This window comes from Branchiostoma belcheri, unplaced genomic scaffold, assembly GCF_001625305.1.
Source record: "Branchiostoma belcheri isolate BF01 breed outbred unplaced genomic scaffold, Haploidv18h27 scaffold4, whole genome shotgun sequence".
Lineage (NCBI taxonomy): Eukaryota > Metazoa > Chordata > Leptocardii > Amphioxiformes > Branchiostomatidae > Branchiostoma > Branchiostoma belcheri.
In genome coordinates, this window is record NW_017804020.1 from 2,577,552 (window position 1) to 2,601,470 (window position 23,919).

General features: G+C 41.5%; 2 protein-coding genes across 2 annotated transcripts in view; both read left to right on the forward strand.

Moving 5' to 3' along the window:
- Positions 1-17,968, forward strand: part of LOC109476901 (membrane-associated guanylate kinase, WW and PDZ domain-containing protein 2-like) — a 100,867-nt gene extending 82,899 nt beyond the window's left edge. The window contains exons 9-20 of the mRNA XM_019777918.1: positions 196-393; positions 1,039-1,728; positions 3,084-3,254; positions 6,499-6,609; positions 11,241-11,425; positions 12,616-12,802; positions 13,475-13,648; positions 15,374-15,541; positions 16,357-16,385; positions 16,890-16,972; positions 17,326-17,647; positions 17,963-17,968. Coding sequence (XP_019633477.1) covers positions 196-393; positions 1,039-1,728; positions 3,084-3,254; positions 6,499-6,609; positions 11,241-11,425; positions 12,616-12,802; positions 13,475-13,648; positions 15,374-15,541; positions 16,357-16,385; positions 16,890-16,972; positions 17,326-17,647; positions 17,963-17,968 — 2,324 coding nt within the window. The remainder of the gene's footprint in view (positions 1-195; positions 394-1,038; positions 1,729-3,083; positions 3,255-6,498; positions 6,610-11,240; positions 11,426-12,615; positions 12,803-13,474; positions 13,649-15,373; positions 15,542-16,356; positions 16,386-16,889; positions 16,973-17,325; positions 17,648-17,962) is intronic.
- A 73-nt stretch (positions 17,969-18,041) lies between these two features.
- Positions 18,042-22,138, forward strand: LOC109477067 (membrane-associated guanylate kinase, WW and PDZ domain-containing protein 2-like). Its single transcript, XM_019778107.1, has 3 exons — positions 18,042-18,223; positions 18,908-19,043; positions 19,448-22,138. The coding sequence occupies exons 1-3, from the start codon at positions 18,095-18,097 to the stop codon at positions 19,948-19,950; spliced, it is 768 nt and encodes a 255-aa protein (XP_019633666.1). The 5' UTR covers positions 18,042-18,094; the 3' UTR covers positions 19,951-22,138.
- Positions 22,139-23,919: the final 1,781 nt, after the last annotated feature.

The following is a 23,919-nucleotide window of genomic DNA, read 5'->3' on the forward strand; positions in this document are numbered from 1 at the left end:
GAAGGTGACAAACGGTCACCGAAACGTCGGCTAAATAATAAAAGACTTGGTTGTGTAAAAAGAGCCTCTTTACTCAGTGTCTTACCAACCTGATAAAACTATTCACGGCTTGTGTGTGACTGTTTCTTCCGCATATGCTGTTTTGCGAGCCTCGCCTCCTAATCGTAGCACTGCAATCCTGTTTGATTAATACAGAGGCTGAGAATGCGTCCAAAGCGTACTTCACTAGCAATCCAGATGAGCTGACGGGAGAGATGATCGAGACGTTGTTGGTGAAGAGCGAGCGAGGGTTCGGGTTCACCATCGTGGGGGGTGACGAGCCGGGGGAGTTCCTACAGGTGAAGAGCGTGGTGCCGGGAAGCCCCGCTGCAGAGGACGGGAAACTAGAAACAGGTGACTTTTTCACCTTCTACCTGTATGCTTGGATACTCAACCGGAAGGAGGGATTTTTGTAGAAGATTCCAGCTTAACCTTTTTGACTTTGACATTGATCAAAGTTGGCTGTGCCACATATGTATCAATCATAAGGGCTGATACAAAATAATACACTATATACTTTTGTTGAGACTTTCTTAGTATGCAGTTAGCATGCCATCATAAAATTCCACTTGCATCAACGTACAAAATGTACACTTTTATGGCAGCCTTAGATGTTTGGTACAAGAGTTAGTTGTATGCATTGTGTGTAATAACAAAACTAGTAGTGTTGATTTGCAATGAATAAATACATACTAAAGGAGTTTTCTTTTACACAACGTTTCTGACCTGCTTACGTTTCATTGCATCTTATTAGCAAGAAGACGTCCTCAGAGCTTCTGACTGGAGTATTAGAGTTCTCGCCATATAGGCAATGTAGGTGGTGATTTTGTGACGAGAACACAATCCCATACATGGCTAAGTTTGTATCCCCCCCTCGTCCTGGTACATCACTGGTTCTTATTTACTGGTTGTGTAAAATAAAACTCCTATCCTTTGTTCTACCAACCTGATGAAAATTATATTCGTATCCATACTGAAGGTTTGCCATCTCTTCTCCAGGTGATGTGATAGTGTTTGTGAACGACACCTGTGTCCTCGGCTACACCCACAGCGACGTGGTCGGACTCTTCCAGACCATCCCGCCCGGTCAGAGGGTACGCCTGGAGTGCCGCAGGGGGTACCCTCTGCCCTTTGACCCCGATGACCCCAACACGAACATTGTGACCTCTGTTGCCATAGCGATGCCCACCACCAACACGGTGGACAGTCTCGTGTCGAGGTACAACGGCGATCAGCCGGATAGACTGCCGTTCGTGCCGCCGCCGCAGCGCCCGACTCACACCGTGCAGTCCTCCTTTTCCAAATCCATGCCAGACATTTCCGCACGCCCCAGGCATCAGCACGAGAGGTCGTTGACCCCGGAGCCGGGTCCTCACCCCAACCGCGCCTCAACCGGATACTTCTACGAGGACGGCGTGAGTTTACGCCCCGAGGAACTAAAACCGGAGTACGTCACGGTCCACATAGTCAAAGGGGACCGTGGATTCGGCTTCACGATCGCGGACAGCGCGTACGGGCAGCGCGTGAAACAGATTCTGGACGAGCCGCGGTGTAAGAACCTGTGCGTGGGAGACGTGCTGGTGGAAATCAACGGCACGGACGTACGACAGTGTACACACAACGAGCTGGTGGGGATTCTCAAGGAGTGCTCCAAGGGCAAGGAGACAACCATTATTGTGCAGAGGGGAGGTGAGCAAGTGTTGGTGTTGTTACTTTGTGCAGGTCATTGACCTCCAACAGAGTATTGTGGTCAGTTGTGTCCGCAGCTGTAACTGACGATCCCTTTGACAATCACAAGATAATGCACATTGGCTTTACAATTTAGCAGTTTTTATAGGTCATGTTATATTCCAGAAAACACCCCTATTTTTTTTTTTAATAAAATATGTAGTGTGGAAAGAGTAACATTCTTCTACTAAAAGGATCAGACACAATGAAAGATGGCATGCACCAAGTATACATATTGCCTGTGCTGTCACCAATCAAGGAAGGTCTTCGTTAGTATAACAAATTAATGAGAAAGTTACAAAGTACTACTAACTTTCAGTGCCTTCCACTATTGTGAAAAAAAAAAACTTCTCAAAGAGTTTAGAAATGAAGACAGTTTCACAGCATCTGGCCTGACACCTCTCTTTTATGACTATGAGAGGGCTGCACCTGTAGCATGCCACCTACCGTAAAGTATGGGAACTGCAGTGTCTGCAGGCTGTAAAGGTCAACCTCAGAAAAATTAGCAGGTGTGACCTTCTATATACGGGATTTGAATAGGACAGTGGCATGTCACAAAAGGAAGCTAAATGAATTTTTGCTGGTACATACAGTAATTATTTGTAAGTAAAAGAAAGTTTTGATTGTTGTAAACCTCCATTAGGCTTTAGATTTATTTTCTGTAACTGTGTAAGAAAGCGGCTTAATACCGGAAACCAGAATGTTGTTTTGGCTAAACTGTAGTTGACTGGTAAGAATTATGGAGTCTATTTTTAAACCTTTACCATCAAATATGTTTACAATATAAAAACAAATGTTAGGTAGCAAATTGGAAAGGGTTCAAATTGTAACTAGATAAGAAAAGTGTATGTTGGTAAAATGAGTAGCTTCAAACCCTAAAAGCACTACATGGCAACACATTCATAGTCTCAGTTTTCATATCACCAGCCTGTTTTATGATCCATGAATTTTAATTTTTTTTGGTAGCAAGACCTTTCCATATACCTACCTACATTATGTTTATGGACAGCCCTCTCCTATTACACAAGCCATATGTTCCTCCTCCCTGCATTTCTTACATGCAGACCAATCATGCCCAGATCCTAGCCTTGGTAGGCTTTCAAAGGCTTATTAGGCACACAGGCCTTGCTTTTTGATCTTGGGCACTCACTGCATTTTGCGGCCTGTAGTTTGAGCTTTTCTTTTATGTCCCCTGAGGGAGAGATTATATTTTCCGGGAGGATTGTTGTAATATCACGGACGAGAGCTGTGCAGCTGTTGGTGGCTGAAAACCCGGGGTCAGACAATCACAAGTTTTTTTGCCATTTATGTTCAAGGCATCCTACAGCTGCAGGGGAAAGGGAAGAAGGGGACGCCGTCCAAGCAGCCGATACTTCCCATGGCGCAGGACGGGTTGCTGGGGAGACGGGCCGCCGAGTACGGGTACCAGGCGCCGCCGTCGTCGTCTCACCTGCGGTCTGCCGACCTGGCCGAAAATGGCAGACAAGGTGAGTCAAATCGCGTGTTTAGAAATGGCGGATAGAGAATGACATGATCGCATGGTAGTAGCTGTGTCTGATCATGTTTTGGTGGGTATTTTGGATTTGTCGCAAGGCATGCTAAGTTTTCTTTCCCAAAACATCAAGAAAGAATTTTAATTGAGGTATGGTAGCCAGTAAGCCACAACGCTTTCTCAAATTACTGCCACCCTCGTTATATAATAGCAGGTTAGAAAACGTCACAAATTAATGGTAGGTTACAGGGAATAACCAAAACAAACAGTATTTTCCTTTGAAGCATAATTTTGTTATAAAAAGAAAAACTGCCTGGGGCAACTGTTTTCAGACGTTGCCGTCTCTTGTGTTGGAGTTGGAATCCATTTGTACATTCTGAGGAAAAGTGGAGCTAATTTGCAGCCATGATTGTCTCTGACAGCTGCCATCAGCCAGGAATGTTACCAATCCCAGACATTCACTTATTAAACCCTGGGGGTGGTGAGATATGTAGTACAGCTGCTCCTAACTGGCAAATTCTTTATGTTGGCCGGGAAAATATCCCATATTTCTGTACATACGCCATATGTTTGTTTCCCTGGCTGTGTTACAGACAGGAGCTTTTGATGCCTGTCCCTCGAAACTGGGACACACCTACACACACATGTGCCCTCCAGCCATTTTCAATCTAATTACATCCAGCTTCTTCTCTGTTCTAACTTCAGAGGAGTAAATTGAGTTTCCATGTTTCTGTTGTAGCCAGTTTAAAGTTATTGAATTAACCAATTTGTGTCCTCACAAACAAATTAAACAACACGATATGAATTAAGCTGTTACAACAAGCCGTGAAATCATCTATACCCATGTAGAAATGTAACTTTTGCCAACCAAAACTAAAATATGTTTTCAAAGAACAATTTTGCACCACAATGTACAGTGAAGACAAGTTATTATTATGCCAGGTACTTGAAATTTTGTCTGTTGTGTTTTTATCTAGACTAATATTATTAGTCTGTCTACTGAGATGCATTGGAGTTGTTGTGCTGCGTGGTGATCTTATATGTATGTGTCATGAAATGCATAATTGATGAAATATAGAAGGGCACCAAGGATAGAATGTTGTTGGAGGACATACACTTTAGCTTGGGCAGGTAAAGAGCAGTTAGATTTAGTTACATAGAAAGCCAGTTTACATAGGAGAAATACAGTATGTGTGACTCAGAATCGGCCTAATATATAGGTAGATATGTGTGATAAAGTACCAATATAAACCACGTTGTGACACATACAAATATCTAATATGGGGCTATGTCTTAATTCTGTTAATGAAGTACAGTAGTCACCATATTAAAAAATTGTCATATCTGGTAATATTACAAACTACTGTAGATGTCAAGCTACTGTCACAAGCAATGCATGAGATTAATATCTTGGCCACCACTGCAGCTTTTGAAAGCTTTAAGGTTCTCCCTTAGTGATTGAAAACTTTAAAACTAATGGTAGGCTTTCATGTCCTTAGAGGAAAGGGATATATATTTGGTACAGGCATCTATCTTATCTATCAATCTGGAGGCCCAACTGTGCATTTTGTGCCAGTTTTATCAGACCTGTAATTGGGTCACTAGGACAGGTACAGGTCAGGAGTTGACCCCCCCCCCTCATCTGTTAGAACATCTATCTTATACCAGCTGGCTGTAAAAGAGCAAATTTTGTCAATTGGCTGGTAGGATCAAGATTAGACCCAGTGTTCTAGCCTGTGTCCATCTTTCTGTCATTTAATGGGATTTTGCTGCTTGTGGCGGACAAAAATCATTGTGTAAAGATATATACAGAGAGATTGATACATGTATTATTGAACTAAGCTTATTCTAACAGCAAAATTTTCCCTCAAAATGCAGGAAATAGTATTTCAGAGGGTCAAGATTTTAATGGGGCAGCATACCCCCAGAGCCTTTGGCATGACGCCTAGCACTTTTGGCACTGACATGATGTTTATACGTCAAACAAAATTGAGATGACAAATAAAATTCAGGCCGGCTAGAACACCGTAAGGCCAAAGCAAGTCAGGCTCCTACAAAAATTTGTATACTAGTATTTCAGTTCAAAAACTCCCACCCACCGCCAATTTTTAAGTGTCTATGTATCTGTAGCTGGCATCATCTGGCATCCACTAGCTGGGGATGAAGGAAAGGTCAACCATCCAGAACATGGCACGCACCTCCTTTCATCTAAGCCGTTCTGATGCCTTATGGCTTCTTTACTTCCTAACTCCCAGCCATTTAGATTCAGAAGCCCATTTTCCGTGCCCTTCTAGATGACTGTTGGTGACCTTTTTATACATCTTTGGTCTTCTTGTAATGCAGTCTCAGATGGGTTATGGCAGATATGTTATGGTCGTGTATCTACTAGTATTTGATTGGGGCTCAAGCTAAACTTGATTGTATCTCAAAAGTGCAGTGTCTTCAAAAATAAAGTTGTACTCTCCATCCATTCCTTACAACCATCTGTTTTTGTGGTATCTCATTTTTGGACTCTGCCATGGTTTCAGCTCTATTTTTTTGTATTATGGAGTACCGTATACTGTATGTATTTTGCTTTCAATCTTCTCCACAGAAATGTAGCCTTTCTAAGTATTCCTAGCCAAGATAGTTTGTATCAACTTTTATCAGTCTACTAGTATCTCTCTATCTAGGGTCATCACATCCTTCTATTTATCTTTGAGACCATCTATACCTTATTACTTGGGCCTATTTCCCAACCATTCAGTCAAGTTGTTTGAAGATGTAAGGAGACACCATTGATTAATGAACTGCCTGACAGAATCAAGTTTCAATCAAGTCCAAAGAGGGCCTGCATGGGGGGTACCCGACAATGCTCTATGCTAAATTTGAGACCCGACTACGTATTACACTAAATTCAGGAAGCCTCCCCATTGCGCTTTACGATAAATTCCGGGTAACTGCAACACATTACATAGAACAAAAACAGCAAATTACGCTCTATGGAAAATACTCCAGTTACACTCTACGTTGAATTAGGGCGGTCTGTCTACACTCTACGTAGAATTAAAATGGCCGATTATGCTCTACAGAAAAGGGCATGCGGGCCTTCTCCAAAGTGTCTTGAAGTTTAGCCATTCAGCAACATCCTTATATACCCCACAAGGTCCTCTCATTACAGTCTGATTTGTTTTAGCGTGATTGATTTACGTAGTGTGTAGGCGTAGTGTTGATTTCATGTTTTGTTTCACCATTACTAGACGCCCACCCTGTGTCGTCATATGGCACCTTGCCACGTGCCCCACCCAGGCCCGCTGAGCCCACCATGTACAACGGATACCAGTATAACCCACCAAACAGGAGTCCTTCCAGTAAGTACTGTTTAGTTTTATTTCCTCACATTTACACTCTTTGAAGCGTTATGTACATACGTGTATCGTCAATATGGTTAAATGGCTTGCGTAGCTACCAAGAACTTCAGTTGGAACCTTTCTGTAATTAGTGCTCTTTGAGCAGCAAGGAAATATACACAACACCATGGTCAAGATGGGTGTAGAATTTCAGGTAAGTATTTCCTTTGCCATAAAAGTTCAAACATACATTTTTGTAAACTGGAGTCCTATCCTGCTATGCATGTACCATAACAAAGTACTTTATTTGCCTGGCATCTCAACAATTATATTTCCAGCATGATGGTCTCTTGTGTAATGGCAGAGAATAGCTTATTAAGAAATTGTGAAGTGGAAATATGACAGAAAGGTAGATGTTGACTAGACCAAATTGGTGAAATTGTGCGGTTATAGACCTCTCTAGTGGTAAATAGCCTGCTACAGTTTTGCCTAACGTGAGTTTTGTGGTGTATTAAAGTGTTACAGTTACCTCCCTGAGAATAAACAGATGTGCAATATTCCAAAGCAAAGGGTCTTTCCACAGGGCACAGTTAATTAAGTTATTGGAGAGTAAGAAATCATCCAGACAATTAAACTTGAAAGAACTTGTAAAGCCGATACACTGACTTTATTTGTGTGAAGATCCTTAGCAAGTAACACAATAATGGTATTGTTACTAGTCGGTTTAATAGGGCAAGGCTGAAAGACCAAAGTCGTAATTAGATTTCATTAGAGTTGGGTGAAATGAAGTAAGACTGGGTTAGTGGGTGTGTGACTGGGTGGTCTTTGCTCCTAGGACTGGTTCGGTGAAACTTGAGCTAGGATGCTTCACTGGTTCCAAGCTGAGAGATACCCATCAGGGTACTGTACTGTAAAATGTCCACCTACCCCTGACCTTGACCACTACATAGCTCTAGGTTAATAAACTTGGAGCCTTCTTTAAATAGAATTCTTGTCAATGTATATAGCATTCTTACCTTGCCAAGAAGGTTTTGTTTTGGTAGCGTTTGTACGTACATGTATGTGGTTTGGGATGATAAGCTCCAGCTTTTGGTGGATTGTCATGAAACTTGGTATGTGGTTAGGTCTTCAAAAGAAATAAGTAGATTTTTGGCCCCCCTGACAGATCTCCTTGGTACTGCAGCAGAACTCCTTTTGTTGTTTTTTTTATCTCATGTTCTAGACATGTATTTGTCACAATTATTTGGGGGCAGATAGCTCTTGTTTTCATGGAAAAAGTGAAATGTAACATTCCATCTTTCGGTGCATATTTCATGTTTTACAGGGTAGCCAGGGTCAACACAGACATCAGTTTTATGTAGTGAACAAATTGTGTTATCTTCTAGCTTCAGTGGCAAGGCATAAAACTGGCCCCCTCTAACTTTGGCTAATGAAAACCACACTCTAAACGTTGTTCCTTCTACCTACTGGCTGCTGACACGCCGTCCTCAGGGGTCGGATACCTCAGTGTTTGTGTTGACCTACCAGTGGCCCCGACCTTGACGCCCCCCTCCCCCCTTCACAGAAACACCAGCTGCATAGTTTCTCCCCCACAATAACAAACTTGACTGGGCTAAGGCACGTGGGAATTGGGTCAAAGGTCAAGTGCTTTGAAATGATTTACCCAACTTATTTTCCTGGTTGGCAGGGGCATTGTTCTGTTAGTAAGTATAAACTCATCTTTTCATATTAATATTTCGCATAATTGATAAATGATAACATTGCAGCAGTTAGGTACAGTTGTTGTTTGTCAGACAATTTATTATGCCACATGTGGTAAATACTGGGTTTCATCGATATACAACATTCTGCTTATCCTTAAAGCGATTTCAAGGCATTAAAACTGCATTTTCAAAGTCAATTTTCTAGCATACTGATGATCCGTAAAGCGCAAAAATGCAACGTCATTGACGGCAAATGTTTTTGCTTGTTTTGATGTTAAGATGGTTCTGCCTATTTATTGGTGGTACCCAAAAATAATGGGACTCCTCAAGTAGCTTGTTTTTGGTAGACATGTATTTCAAACACTTAAAGTACGAAATGTGCTAAGAAATGGCGGTAAATGTCTGTCAATATCAGAATATTTTTTGTTTAGCTGCTCTGAAATTGCATTGGACGTTACCTTTTAGTTTAAGGAACAATGCAGTCAGTTTTTGTGTTGGCACACCTGGCACCCAGGTAATCCTTTTAAGCGACAAAGACAACTACTGTCACAGTATAAAGGTAGCCTTCAACGTGATAGTGATGTTGATCGTCAGCTATAAATGGAACACTTTAAGTGGGGTCTTAAGATGGATAGCACACCTGCCACCCAGGTAATTCTGACAACAGAAGAAGGCGTACATTGTGTAAATGTCACCGAGGTGAATGTGTTGGTTGTTGGCAGCGTTGTACTAGACATGTATGATATCTATGTGGTATGAGGGATTTAGTCAGTTTAGCCATGCTATCATCTCTCTGTGATTGTATGTGCTTTGATACTGACTAGGTTTGCCATGTGAACAGGTATGTTTGTGTTTATGTTCATATTTATCCAAAAAGCTTAATCTACAGTAGACTGTACATGTATGATGTTGAGTTAAACAAAGTTAAGATGGTAGAAAAAATTTCAGGCTGGCTAGAACACTTGTGTCTCATGAAAAATTCTCCAGGAAAAAAGATTGTTGAATAGTTTTTGTGCAAGTCTACGTGTTACTTGGCAAGCTAACAACGCAAACTTGTTTGTGTCAGCAGTGGTTTCAAGTGGTTCAGGACTGGACGTTTCCAAGAAAAGTTAGTTGGCACAGGAACTACAGCTGGGATTTCCTGCCTGAGTGTGTATGTTGTGTTTCTGGAGGCCTGCACAGCATCAGGCCTTGTTAACATGAAGACAGACTTGATCCAGATGATGGTAGTACATCCATACTGTAATCTCCGGACTTGTCCATTGGGAAGTTTTTTAGGCAGCAGAAAGAAATTCAAACCCTAGGTTAGGTCCCTTTATTCGTAGTGTTTGGAAAATGACAATGATGAGATGGAATATGACCGGTTTCAACCTTGTTGTTCATCTTTCTCAAAAATGACAGAGATCGAACCACTCCTCCCTTTTGTACCTTTTTCTGTGCCTCTTTAGTCTAGGCCCCTGTCATTCATTTTGATTTGTGTTCGCCAATGGGCTTCAACTTCAAGTTTGTTTACGCACCCTTCTTTTCCGCCATGTGTAAAACCCATCTTACGAAGGTGCTTGCACACTGATGCTAAAGCAAAGGCTTGATGGCAGCCCGCCATTTGCCTCTATCCTGTGGGTTGACGTTATGTAAGTTGTGGTGGTGGAAATTCTGCCTTCTTGCTATTTATTTGTGGTGCAAAAAAAAAAACAAGTCCAATCTCTTCAAGAAGGAAATGATGACAAAATATGCTAAGAAATGCCATGAAATATCAGACAGATTTGCTCGTCCAGAGTATTTTTTGTTTTGCCAGCCTGAATTGCATAATTCATCTCCCTACCAGCAAAACAAGTGTTAGGCCAGCTCTAGTTGTCAGAGTAGCCATTGATATTGGCTTTTCATGGTGGGTGGACTCTCATCATGTTTCTTATCTCTGCTGTTTTTGAAGTCTTCTCCGCATTTCATTCTCTGACAGACCTAAACCCACCACTTTATCCCAAATCAGTCACGTTGTCTTACGTTCCCTCAGAGTCTAAGCCCCTATGTGATGTAAAGCCAATGTTTTCCCTCAGCTTTTGGCCTCGCAGGACTGCCATCCATTATAAACTCTCACTCACCATAGTACAGGGATTAAGTGAGATAGTGGTGTGTATAGACTGTCTGACACGTGCATCTCAGACTGCCCTTACACACTATTCCCCTGGAAATAAAATGAACTTGACAGCTATCACCAGGGCCCTGCATGGAGCAGTTAGAGTTAAAAACCAGATAACAGTGATGTATTACAGTCTTTTTGGAGTTTTACCAGGTCCATTGACCCTAACAGCTTGGAACAGCTAAAAAATACGGCCAATTCTTTGGTCTTGTAAGCTTGAGCAAATGTAGTATCACTAGCATGTATTCATTTGTGCAGTAATATTGGACAGTGATTCATCCAAAAGACCTCTTATTAATAGATGTATGACTCTTTAGCTGAATGATGACTAACACAATATAAATGATTATTACACGCAGAAAATGAACACTTCAGCAGCACTGATATTTTAGATACTAGTAAGGCCTGGGGAAACATGTTGTGTTTCCTGTTTTCTGACCAACCCTAGAAAAAGCTGCCGACCATAGCCTTTTTTTATGGATCCCTGCAGTTTTTCAAGCTGATTGACCTTTTCTAGCTCCATGATCTAACACCTGAGTGATGAAATGTTGTACAATCAGTTTTCGAACATTGACATTGAAAGTATAAGTGTCCTCATGCAAGATTTACTTTGACAAACTGTATTGTGTAAGTTGGATCACCAGAGATTGCCAAAGTGTAATAAAATAAAAGAAAGAAAAAAAGGATAATCCCTACCTACAGACCCTAATTTTTTCAGGATTGAAACAGGAAACACAACATTTTTTTCCTTGGCGTAAGTCTGATGTTGTGCTTTGCCGTTTTGTAACCTTCTGACATCTTGGTTTCCCCAGGGCCTAACTACGAGGCACCCCCGCCCCCAGTGAGGATGGACTCTGAGGTTCCCGCGCCTCCCGTACGGATGGACGTGCCTCCGCCGAGCGCTGACGAGGCCTGGCAGGAGATGACCATCTTCCTGAGGAGACAGGAGAGCGGCTTCGGATTCCGCATCCTGGGTGGACAGGAGGAGGGCAAACCGGTACGTACCGGTACTCACCAGTGTAGTGCTGTGTACCGGTTTGCTGGACCGGTTCCAGACATGATACACAAAAAACCATGTCACATACATGTACCCCTTTTCTTTCCAAACCACCTAAAACCTCCCATAGATTGCAAAGTCCGTGCTGCAAAATGAAAAAAACATTGCCATCGGGCATTGTCAAGTGTCGGCCTCCATGTTAAGTGGCCAAAGTTTTGCCCAAACAACATTGCAAGGTTGACAACATGCAATTTTAGAACTGAACCTAAACCTCTGGACTTGAATCCAAACCTGAACCTAAACGTGGGTTTAGGTACACAGCACTACCCCAGTAGCATGTCCTGTTTCTTATTATCCAAATTCATATTCATCAATAATTCATTATTCTTATGACCAACAATAATAATTATTGTACTGTACTGTGTCTCTTTGTGTATAGGTTACAGATATGGCACTTGAAACTGTCTTTTTTGATGTGGAAATTGATATGTAGGTCATTGCCAGAGTGAATTTAACCTTGTTACTTTATGTACCAGGTAGTCTTTCCCTTGCGGGTTTACATCCATCAATAATTCAACAAGAAGGGCTTTCAAGTAGGTTATTGTGTCTAAGGTGTCTCTAACTGCATTCTTCACGTCACCTCTTTTAATGGATGGGTCTTCTCCATAGAGAGCACTTGCACCAGGTTCATACAGCTAATCATGTTAGGCCCCAGAAAAAAACTTCTGTGTTTCTGACCCTAATATTATTAGTTGTAAAAACTTGTTGATCCTAGGTTTTTTTTATCAACTGCTGGTAAGGCTATAAATTTCTCAATCCAACAACTGAATTTCAAAGATCTTTAAAGAAAAGAAAACCCCTACCTACTGACCCTAGTATTTTCAGGACTGAAACAAGAAACACAACATAAGTTTTCTTTGGCTTAAGTGGGGTCGGGTGGCTTAAGGGCAGAGTGTTCAGCTAGGAACCAAGAGGCCTCGAGTTCAAATCCTGCCCTGCCACCGATCTGTCAGTGTACCCTTGGCACTTTACACAAATTACTAAATACTATGTCTATTGTCTGTTCATGATTTTGTCTGTGTTGGTGGGGGCATAAAAATAAGTTGAAAAAACTTGAGTATGCCGTCACCATGTCTTGTAATAAGTGTTGGAATAGAAAAAAGTGTAAACCCTGTCCGTCTCTTCTGCAGGTGTCGATAGGTGCTATTGTGCCAGGTGGAGCGGCTGACCTGGACGGGCGGCTGTTGTCGGGTGACGAGCTGCTGTACGTGGACGGGGTGGCCGTGCAGAACGCCTCGCACCACAAGGTCGTGTCGCTCATGGGTCAGGCCGCGCTGGCCGGCAAGGTGTCGCTCGGAGTTCGACGCAGGCTGCAAGGTAGTTATCTTACACAAGAGGCACCCATAAGAGCCTGCATGGGGGGTAGTGATTACGAATTACGCAAAATTTTTTGCTGCCAATTACGAATCACGTTAAATTTCTCAGAGCTGATTACAAACATTAACACGTTACGGCTAATGTACTGATTACGAATTACAATGATTTTGGGCAGCTGCCTACAGATTACGAAGAGTAAAAAGACCTAAATTATGCCATATGTCATTGAATCAAATTTAACAAAAGCTTGCCTGTGTCCTGGTCCTCAAAGTTCTTGAATATTGCAGAAAAACAACTTAAAATCAACATAACTGTGTTAGATCTATGGTTTCCCGCCATACTTACTGTGCGCATCCGCACTGGTCACTCTGTAATACATGTGGAGAGAGTCAATACAAGTTGTGTTTGCTGTACAGGGAGTCTGTCCATTTATGTGTTGATTCCTGGTTAGAGGAATGCAGCCAGCTAGCAAATGATGGACTGAGTGAGTGAGTGAGCAACTAAGATACTTCCTTTTCTGAAACAGGAGAATCAGTGTGGCAAACAAGTATTCAATTTCATAACTGAAATATTCCTTGTGTCACAGGTGCAGAAAATCGGTCCTTCATTAACATTTTGTGACTTGCCAACTGTGCACACAGCTAGTAACATTCTTAATTGTCCCTGCTACAGACATGGTTAGTCAGCCCCCGCCCAGACCAGCCATGGTGAACGACTTCAGGCCGCCGCCGCCTGCAATTTCACCTGTCGTCACCTACCCGTACGACGTCACCGTTCTTAGGAACGAGACAGAAGGCTTCGGCTTCGTCATCACTTCATCGGCTTCAAAAAGTGGAGCTAAAATCGGTAAGAAATTTCAGGTCTTTTTCTTCATTGTTCCATTGTCTGAGAAGCTTTCTGTCAAGACTTAAATCAGGTCTAAGACTTAAATCCAGGCCTTTTTACTTCCTTTGTCTTGAATTAGGTAGTTCAATGACTAGTCAGACTTAAAGATTCAGAATTTGTGATGATAAAAAACGGCTGGTGCAGTGTCCTAGTCAGTGTCATTTGATGGAATTTTGCCTCTTAACACAGGCAAAAGTTTTGCCCTATCTTCGACAGACAAAAGATATAGAAAGAGATGTCATTAAACTAAGCTTAGTCTACCAGCAAAATTTGCCCCTCAAAATGCAGGAAAAAAGGTTTCAGGGGGTCAAGATTTCAAAATTGTTTAAAACTCCCCTAGGATTGTCTCACCTTCAGTGCTCAAAATGATGTTACATAAAACAAAATAGACACTAGAAAGGTAACATTTACAAAGCAAATGCGTAATGTTTACATTCGCATATGGTCGGCTCTGTTCATTCTTACTCAAACACATTCATATGACAGGAGTCTTAATCCCTCCTGCTATAAAATTGCAACATGATGTAACCCAACACTAGTTACCATAGTAATAGACGTCTGGTTCAGGTCATTGACCTTATTTGTTTGAAGAAGAAGAAGATACAGAGCAAAAATCCTTCGGCAAACATAATGACAGAAAGAAATTTCAAACACAGCTGACTAGAACACTGATCCGATAGAGTAACAGTACTACCAACCTACATGTAGTCTAACTAACTGCCTGGAGGGTTCTCTAAACATGATTGGCTTATTGTATTGTTACACAAAGTCAAATGTAAGCAACATATAAGAACCTTGGGCCCTGCATACCTTCCCAGGAAAGGGTCAGGGTTAGGGTGAAGGTTATACCAGGGAAAATTGGGTTAGGTGTGGGAGGAAAGTAAAGCAGCAGGGGGCTGCAGGGATTGTGGAGCATTGCTCAAAGCCTTTCTAGTGAAAGATCTAAGCTTTGATGTACTGGTTATCAGCCAACTTGTGATCAGTGAGTATCTTTCAATCAAAGCAGTTCTTCTAGTTAGGGAGGATTGGGTGGGTGCCTTACAGTACAGATTTTGGTAAACTTCCCTTCCCACGCATTTTGCTTGTGGTTTTAACTTGTTTATTTCTTGTGCAAAAGTTGTGTAAATCGTGTTTAAAAAATGTGATCAAAAACCTTGTAAAAGCTGCGTAACATGCATTCAAAAATCTGTGCAAATTGCATGCATTAATACAGCAGCAGTCCTGTGTGGCTGTCTATATTGTGCAAACACACAGTTACTCTCCTTTTAGACGAGAAATGAACACAAGACATGATAGCTTTTGCATGCATTTTAATTGAGAAATGCACAGCTTTTAATTTTAATCGCATTTTGCACAACTTTTGATCATGATTTGCATGCGAGTATATTGGAAGTTAATTGAGATCTGAACTGTGGTTGCCAAGAATGACACAATGAATAATCTGAGCCTACATTTCTTACTAGGTTAGTACAGGGAAGAGTAGACAAAGTGATATCGTATCCCAGAAAAGATTATTCTGGATTGGTGATGGCACTGTACATTTATTGGCTCCCCCTACCTTCTGACAGTGGCAGTGCAAGGAACATGTGGTGCCAGTTTCACCAATCGGTTAGGTGGTGAAAAATGTGTGGTGGTTAATGCCAAGTGAAGTCATGGCTGATTGCGATCGTGTTTCCTCCGCCTCAGGCCGGATCATCCCCAGCAGTCCGGCGGAGCGCTGCGGCCAGCTCGCCGTGGGAGACCACCTGGTGGCGGTTAACGGGATCAGCATACTCAACCTGTCACACAGCGAGATCGTCAACATCATTAAGGAGTCTGGGCTGAGGGTCACGCTCAAGATCGCTCCCCCTGATGGTGAGAGGGCAGCCCTGCCTAGAAAAATATGTTGTGTTTCCTGTTTCTCGACCAGCCCAAAAAAAAACTGCCAACCCTAGCCTTTTTTGTGTGTGGATCCCCACAGGGGACATAAATTTTTCAATTCTCAAGATCGCTCCCCTTGCTAAGGTTTATGATGTCAAAATTTTAAGATGTTGGAACCTTGTTTTTTTTTGGCCCGCCAGATGTCATCCATAAAATTTACTTGCTGTGGCCATATTGGATCACTAGAGATTGCCAGGGTCAAAGAAAAGAATTATTTGTAGACTAAAACAAGAAACACAACATTTTTTCCTGGCACTGTGGGACATTTTCTGCACAGGTGCATGCTACACCTGTGCAAAACCTGTATTATATTCTGTATAGCTCTTTGACAGAACGCCTCGTTTGAGGTCATATTTGCATATTTAACATCATAGTTTGCAAATGTTGTGCTGGAAAAGATATTGTCTGCAACAGGCAAAATTCTGATGCAACGTTGACCAGAAATCCAACGAAAACATCCGGTTTTGCATCATGCACATGCCAAGTAATAGACACTGTAGCATGCCAAATATTAGTCAGCACTCCTTGTTTGAAAGAACACTACAGGTGGTAACTCCCACTTCTCTATTTGCCATTTGCCAGGAGAACTGATTATTAAACTAACCTGTGTCTCATCATATCCTGCGCCAACACATTCGTTAAGATTTAGATTTAAGAGATACACATTGTACTAGTGACAGTTGATGCTATTAAACTTGACCTCCTTGTACTGTAGTATATCATCGTGTATTCTTCATTTGTCCACACAGATCCCGGCACCCCAGGTGCAGCTCCTACGGTAAGACATGATTTATTTCTCTCTTCAGAAGATATATGCCCCATGACAAAATAAAAATACTTTCACACAGTTTAGACAGGAAGTCAGTCCAGATTGATGGTAAAGATGGTCACAATTTCATTTTGGTCATGTTAAGATTTATGATCAAGAACAAAACAAAATGGCTAACTGTATGAGTTTACTCTGAGTTTTTCTTATTCTTTTTTTTATTCACAAGAAAAATATTCTCGTTCTGAATCAGGTCATATTTTGCTCCAAACAGTTCAAGAAAGTCCTTAAAAAGTTTCAATATTCGTTGTACAAATCAGTATGGTACATTGACTCCATGGCTCCTATCTTCACTTTTGGGGCTATTACAGGATGCTACCATGTAGACCTGTTTCATTCTTGCCCTGTTTCATTACTTTTTTTTCTTAAATCTGAGGTCCAACAAAGCTGATTTTTCAACAGTCTGTATTTTAACATCTGTATTGTGTATGTGACAAGTGTTTCCTGTTGTTACAGAATGGCAACATGATGAATGCTGTGGCCACACCTGCCATAGCAGACCAGACTAACGAGAGCTTCGGAGAAGGGCAGAAGGAGAGGTAAGTTACTATTTTATCATGTACCAATTCTTATCCGAGTGTGCAAGGAAGGTTATGTTATCGGTAGTGTTTGTGTGTGAGTCTGTGTATCAAGGCTTAAAAGGATTTTCTTGATGTATGGTACTATTAGTACATGTAGGTGGATAGGTCTTCATGATCATGATTAGATTTTTGGCCTCCTGGCTACTCGTTATGGTACTGCAGCAGAACTTCCTATTTTAAAATCTTATGTAATTGACATTGTTGGGTCACAAATTTTGGACAGTAGATAGCCCCCTAGCAGCTTGTTCTGGTTGTGCTGTTTTTTTGGCAAAGCTCTGAAGCAAGCTCTGCTTTTTTGTTTTTCACTTCAGAACGAGAGAAGAAATCCTGGAGTGGCACCGTAAGGAGATGCAGAAACGGGAAGCCCTAATCCAGCGGCAGCAGTCCACCCCCACCCTGCCGCCGGGGTCCCAGCACTCTCCCTACCCCCCTCAGCACTCCCCCGGGGTCCCCCCACCCCAGCAGCACTCCCCAGGACTCCCGCCACCCCAGAGACACTCCCCCGCCCAGCCATCGTTCCCTCCCCACCAGCCGTTGTCAGTGCAGACACACTACCCCCCCACGTCTCAGATGCAGCACCCCCCCTCCCCCAGGAGAGTGGGGCCACCCTCCTCTCCGGGCAGAAGATCACAGGTAAGAAAATATATGACGTTTTCTTCAAATGAAAGATTATCTGTGTTTGTAAAATCCATAATGATTGAAACTTTGGTCCAACACAAAAGGGAACTGTGAGATCCTTTTAGGTTTGGATCAGAGTTAATCTTTACTAACAATTTTCCTTGTCAATTTTATCACTTCCAATCAGTCAAAACCCTGCGGCAAAATCAGACCTTGCATATTTGGTTAGTTTTCATGGCTACGGGATCCAAAATTTGCGGCAAAATTTGAGTGCTATAGAACAGCTTTTGGCTTTATAAGAGTACACAATGTCATGTGTTTGATTCACAGTGGTAACAAAACCTATTTTTACTCGGTAGTGACACGATCTTTGCTGCACTGATCAAACCAGCCTTTATAGGCTGGATATTGACACATCTATATTTCTTCCCATAGGAATCCACTGGGAAGGAGGAGTATCACATGGTATCGGTACAGCGTGGGGTGCGAGGTTTCGGGTTCAGTATACGCGGCGGGAAAGAGTTCACCATGCCGCTGTTTGTTCTGAGGATTGCGGATGACGGACCGGCTGCTAGGGAGGGAAGGCTGAGGGTAAGCTGGACTGTCCTGTATGCAACATTGGCTCCCCCTATCTTCTAAGAGTGGTAGTGCAAGTGGTAGTTATGTTGACAGAAGGAATGACCTGATTTGTTGACGTCTCTTACCATGGTAACTGGTGTTGGGTTACACAATGTTGCAATTTTTACACAATGTTGCAATTTTATAGTAGGAGGGATTTATACTCCTGTCTGACCATATATATGAATGTATTTGAGTAAGTATTAACAGAGCAGACCATGTGCAAATGTTACCTTTCTAGTTACCAGTAAATTTTCTAGGTGATGTACCCAGTTATCTACTATACTATGTTCCTGGTCACCTGGTATACATGACATTGCATAACTGTGTATGGTTGATAAAACATTGAGACCCGATACTTTGATGAAGGTTAGACGTCCATGGTAATGATAGTTTTCAAAGAAAATTCAAACTCTACTACAGGATAAATTACGGAGATTACTTCTGGATCTATCACTCTTCTTCAGCATCACTGAAAGAATTAGTCAACACTAAACACATGTAAAGAACTGGGGAAAAAATTGAACATGACATGTTCAATTTTTTTCCCAGTTCTTTATGACAGACTTCTAAGTGACACTGTTATGTAACATTGAAACCTGATAGATGGGTTATCAATTTTCTTTACCCTGGATAATCTGAGACACTTTTCTTCAGGTCGGAGACCAGATTATGGAAATCAACGGGCGCAACACCAACGGCATACTGCACGCAGATGCTATCGAGATGATCAAGAGTGGAGGGAGCGTTGTCAGGCTATTTGTGAAAAGGGGCGGAAAAGTGCCAAATTTAGGTAAGAATTGTAACAGTGGCAGCCCTTTGTTCTTCTGCAAGTGCATGGTGTGAATGAGTTCACTGCAGTGAAAAAGCCTACTGAAGATTTCCAATTTTGTTGCTTTCAGTGCTTTGGTCTGATCTTTGGTCTTATTTTACATGTACCTTAGGTTATGTTTTCAGTAGTGTTCGTGTGTGTGTCTGTCTGCCTGTGTGTTTGTCTATTTGTCTGTCTGTAAACACAATAACTCAAGAAGGCTTAGATTAATTCTCTTCATATTTGGTAGGTGGGTAGGTCTTGGTGAGAGCTGAAAATGAATAGCTTTTGGGCCACCTGGTGGTTGTTAAATTAGTTAGTCCTGAAAGCTCTTGAATAAAAGCTTTGTGAATGGCAACTTATGCACTTTAAATTTGCCATTCCAGATGTCCCACCAGTCCCTTCTCCTGTAGGTCAGCAGCCCCCCACACCCCCCATCAGGATGTCCTCCGGGATCACGGCTAACGGCCCGCTGCCGAAACAGTCAGCCAACAGCCCCCACGGGTCCACGTACAGCTGGGACGGTCACAACCCACCTTACCAACCCAACCCCTACAACCGACCCGCTTCCAGCACCATGGGTCGCCAGCCCAGCTCCAACTACATGGACCCCAGGCCGGGCGCCAACTACGACAGGATGGGTCGCACGCACCCCAGCACGTCGTACATGGAACCCGCGTCACGACCCGGCCCCCCGGAGTACACCCGGCCGCCGGCTTCTCAGCCCGACCCGCGGGCGATGAACTACGCCGACATGCGGTACACGCAAGGGTACGGGCAGCCGTACATGGTGGATTCTTCAGGACGGAGGGACTATGTGGAGCCTCCTGTGAGGCAACCCCCACAGAACTATGTCGATTCCATGGGTAGACCACACCCGAGGTACTGAAAACACCAGAAACAATATATTTCATCCATGGTATGGACTGAAATAATAACAATAGGCTCTGGCTGCCAAAATGGACCTACTGAATTCTGTATATAATATACACATATAGGCTTCTCATCCCATTGTGAAGCTGTTTAGTTTTGGTTAAGAAATGGAGGCCTGGAGAATGTACGTTGAGTTTGCTTCTAAGTTATCTGTTGTCAAGTCTGTCAAGATGATCGTTGTGTGGAAAAAAGCAGAAGTTAGTTTGTTTGTTTACAGAAGTGTGGAGCATCAGCTGTGGACAGAAAATACAATTCCACTTCAGTGTACTTACACATACAATTCAACTATGATCATTTTCTCACATTTTTTATTATTACGAAACTGTATTTAGAATTTCTTATATATTTTACCACTTCTCACCACATGGAAGCACTACAGACACCACATCAAGTGTTAGCCTCAACAATAGTTGTAATTTTATACTTACATTACATCCTACGTCAATTAGTATCCAAGATTTCAGACTGAAAGATTACCCCCATAATGTATGCCACATATCTAATTAGGCATTGTATAGATGTACTTAGTAGCCATACATAGATGTGGCACCTTTTTAGTGATTGGGTACCATAGGACCACATGACAACTATTGTATTTTCATGGTAATAGCTGTAGTAAGATCATATCCTGCACATAGATATTTTTCTTCGTTAAACAAGATTTGATCATTGATTTGATTGGGGGAAATTACTGAGCTAATTACTGAACAACTTTGACAACTTTCACTGGCTATGCTGTCACCGATATCGAAAGGATTTAAATTTTCTAGCTATTTGAAGAGAAAAAAACTTTCTGATGTGTTTTCTTTTGTATTTTTTATTTTTAAGAATATTTTAAGAAGTCTGTGGTTGCTTGTTTACTAACGAACAAGAGTTAAGATACAAACTTGACCCTAACAGATTTTTGGCTTGTACATAAAGAAAAAAAGTGTCTGGTGCAAATACCATATGTAAAATAATGATTAGGGCAACACTACTTGATAACAGAGGATCTGCTAGTTTTGTAGAAGAAATGTTTATTTTCTACCATGTAGTAGATTTGACAAGGAGTACTAGCATTTCATGTGTATGTATATCTCAGGTCTTGTATATGTCTCAAGCTCAATACAACTTTAAAACTCATTGTTGAGTGAAAAGACTTTCAGTGTTTTGTAACATAACTCATAACCTAACAGCTCATGAAGTAAAATATCTTCATAATACAATGCTGGCAAAATGTATCCCACAGCAATAGCTCATTGAAGTGGTGTATGGCTAGTGAAGAATGGATGAATTTTCATTGACTCTTTCATATCAATGCATACAAAAATTGCAAAATGCTGATTAATTCAATCATTTGCAAGTTCAGAAATTGTGTGCTAAACATCATTTTGAGTGAAAATCATTGTCCTGAAACAAAAAAGGTAACAAAGCATTTTGTTTCCCCATAGTAGAGCCTGTAATGCAAGTGAAACCTAATCTTTTGTTAGTGATGTCTTTTTGGCAGCTATGTATATCCCAGAAGAACATGCTAATCATTCTTACTAGAGCAAGGGGTTTTGTCCTGTGACTGACCTCCCTTGATAAAATGTTTCCCCTGTAAGCATTTCAATGGCAGCATACTTTGGTATGCACTTCATCTATCTTTCAAAGAGGTGAAAGCTAGCATTGGCCATTTTCTGAAGCACTAATTGTGTTATTTTCAATGCCCTGCTGATAGCTTAGGTTCTTCAATAGCTGTAATACACGCAGAAGTCTCTAGGTGGCATTCCGGGATTGAGTGTCGGTTAAAAAGGCAAGTACTAAAAGTTTGTGAGATCTGCTTGTGGTTATCTAATGTTGAGTCTTGTTCATGCATTTTTTTTACGGTTTTAAACGATTTTACATCTCTATGTTTGCCAGTTGCCACCTTTTATTCTTCTATACTTGTAAATAAATAACACCTACCATGTATATGTTGATCTCTTTTTGTAACGTGCCCTAATCTTGACCACAATTTTTATGTATAGAATTTCTAAGAATATAAACAAGGCATTTTGATAGATTCTGGGATTTAACATCTTAGGAGGGCCGTGATTGGCTGCTGACCGATTTGTGCAGACCAATGAGATGAACCTGATTCTTGCCAATGGAACAGTCTCATTAAACAGTTGCCTTACAGTTAGCCCGTTGTTCAAGTGTGTTGTTTGTCTTCCTTGCAGTGTAAATATGGACACAGTTCCAAGTGCTGAGGCTAATGATTATGGCATATACACATCAGCAATGTTTGCAACGTTTTAATGAGGAAATTTCAAGTTGAACAGATGGTGGGCAAACATATTTTTCACTAGGCCACGCAAATTTAGTTTCTCATCCACTGTTGTTTTTTTCTAGGTCAAGTAAGTTCATTTTTTTAGTATTAAGAAATATTAATGGCATTGGAATAGTCAGTAAGGCCACACCAATTTAATTTGTTGGTTCTCGGATTTTTTCAGGAAAAATATGAAGCGACAGGGCGAAAAAATAAAAACAGATCTAGGCATCCTATTATAGCCCCAAATGCTACGATAGGAGGTATGAAGTCAACACAAAAGGCTGGTTCAAAATTTAAACAATGAATTTTGAACTTCTAATGATACCACTGCATTGAAAGATGGAATAACTGTAACGACTAGGAAGAAAAGGACTGTTTTCAACTGTTCAGGGCAAAATATGAGCATTTTGCAGTTGATTCGGAAATTTTTTTTTTTGCAAATCAGGAAAAAATGAAGAGGCGAATCCGAGAACCAACAAATTAAATTGGTGTGGCCTAATGATGATTGTTGTGATTCATTCACCCAATGAATGACCCAATGCAATTTCAGGGAGGTAAAACTGGATTTTCAAAGTCTGGTGTGGCTTGGTTTTGGGCTACTTCAAACATTTATGGCATGTATGGTATGAAAATATGCTTAGAAATGGTAGTTAATGTAGTCATATTTGATTTCTGGCCGACTTGGTACAAAATGGCCACAGTATATTGAATTGGTATGATTCATTACGATTCACTTGCCTCACTTCACTTGTTTCAACCTCAACCACTTTATCCATTGATGGATTGTAGAATCATGCAGCAGGGTGATCTTATTACCTTAATGCCTGATGAATTAATGATGATAATGTATCATGTCCATATTGTACATGTACTTGGTAGTATGTGAAAGGATGAACATAAAAACTACTTCCTTGGTCCAAATTTTCTAGACTGATTTCATCCTAAATTTCTAAATGAAGCTAAATCAAAAACTGATCATTGTCTTATCTTTTGACTGATTTGGGTCGTCTATTTGCCCCAAGGATCCCGTCCTTTTTCGTTCCGTTTCGCTTTATTTCGCACTTTCTGTACACCCTTAAGAGTTTACTCGGGGTCAATTTGGCCAAATTGAGACCTGTTAATGGCTGACGTCACTGTGTGAATCACGGTTGTGCAAACCTGGCCAAGACCGATCCCGAGTATCCATCACAATTAGCAGTTCAACCAATGAGAAAATGGCAATTATCGGCTTGACCAATGAGAGAGTGGCCGCATGTCCGTCAAATATTTGCATTTCTGCGTTTTGACGGAGGTGGGCGGGGCTTCAGGATCGGTCTAATGCCACATTTTGCGGGGACAACAGGAACCGGACCACATCGAATTGGTAAAACACCTCTACTTAACGATATATATCATAACATTATAGCTGTATGTCAAACATTTTAATGATTAATGGTCGGTAGACTGAGAGATATGAGAGCACGTTGATCTGTGTGTATTTTCAATGAAGCTTTTCTATTATATACTTCCTTTATATCGACTGGGCAAACATTAACTGGGCGCAACTTGATTGAGAGAACAGGTGCACATGTTACACCAAGGAGCCCTTTGTTGAAGTGTTTGTCATAAATGTGGACATTGTTTTCTGTCCTATTCTTTAGGATTCCTTCCATT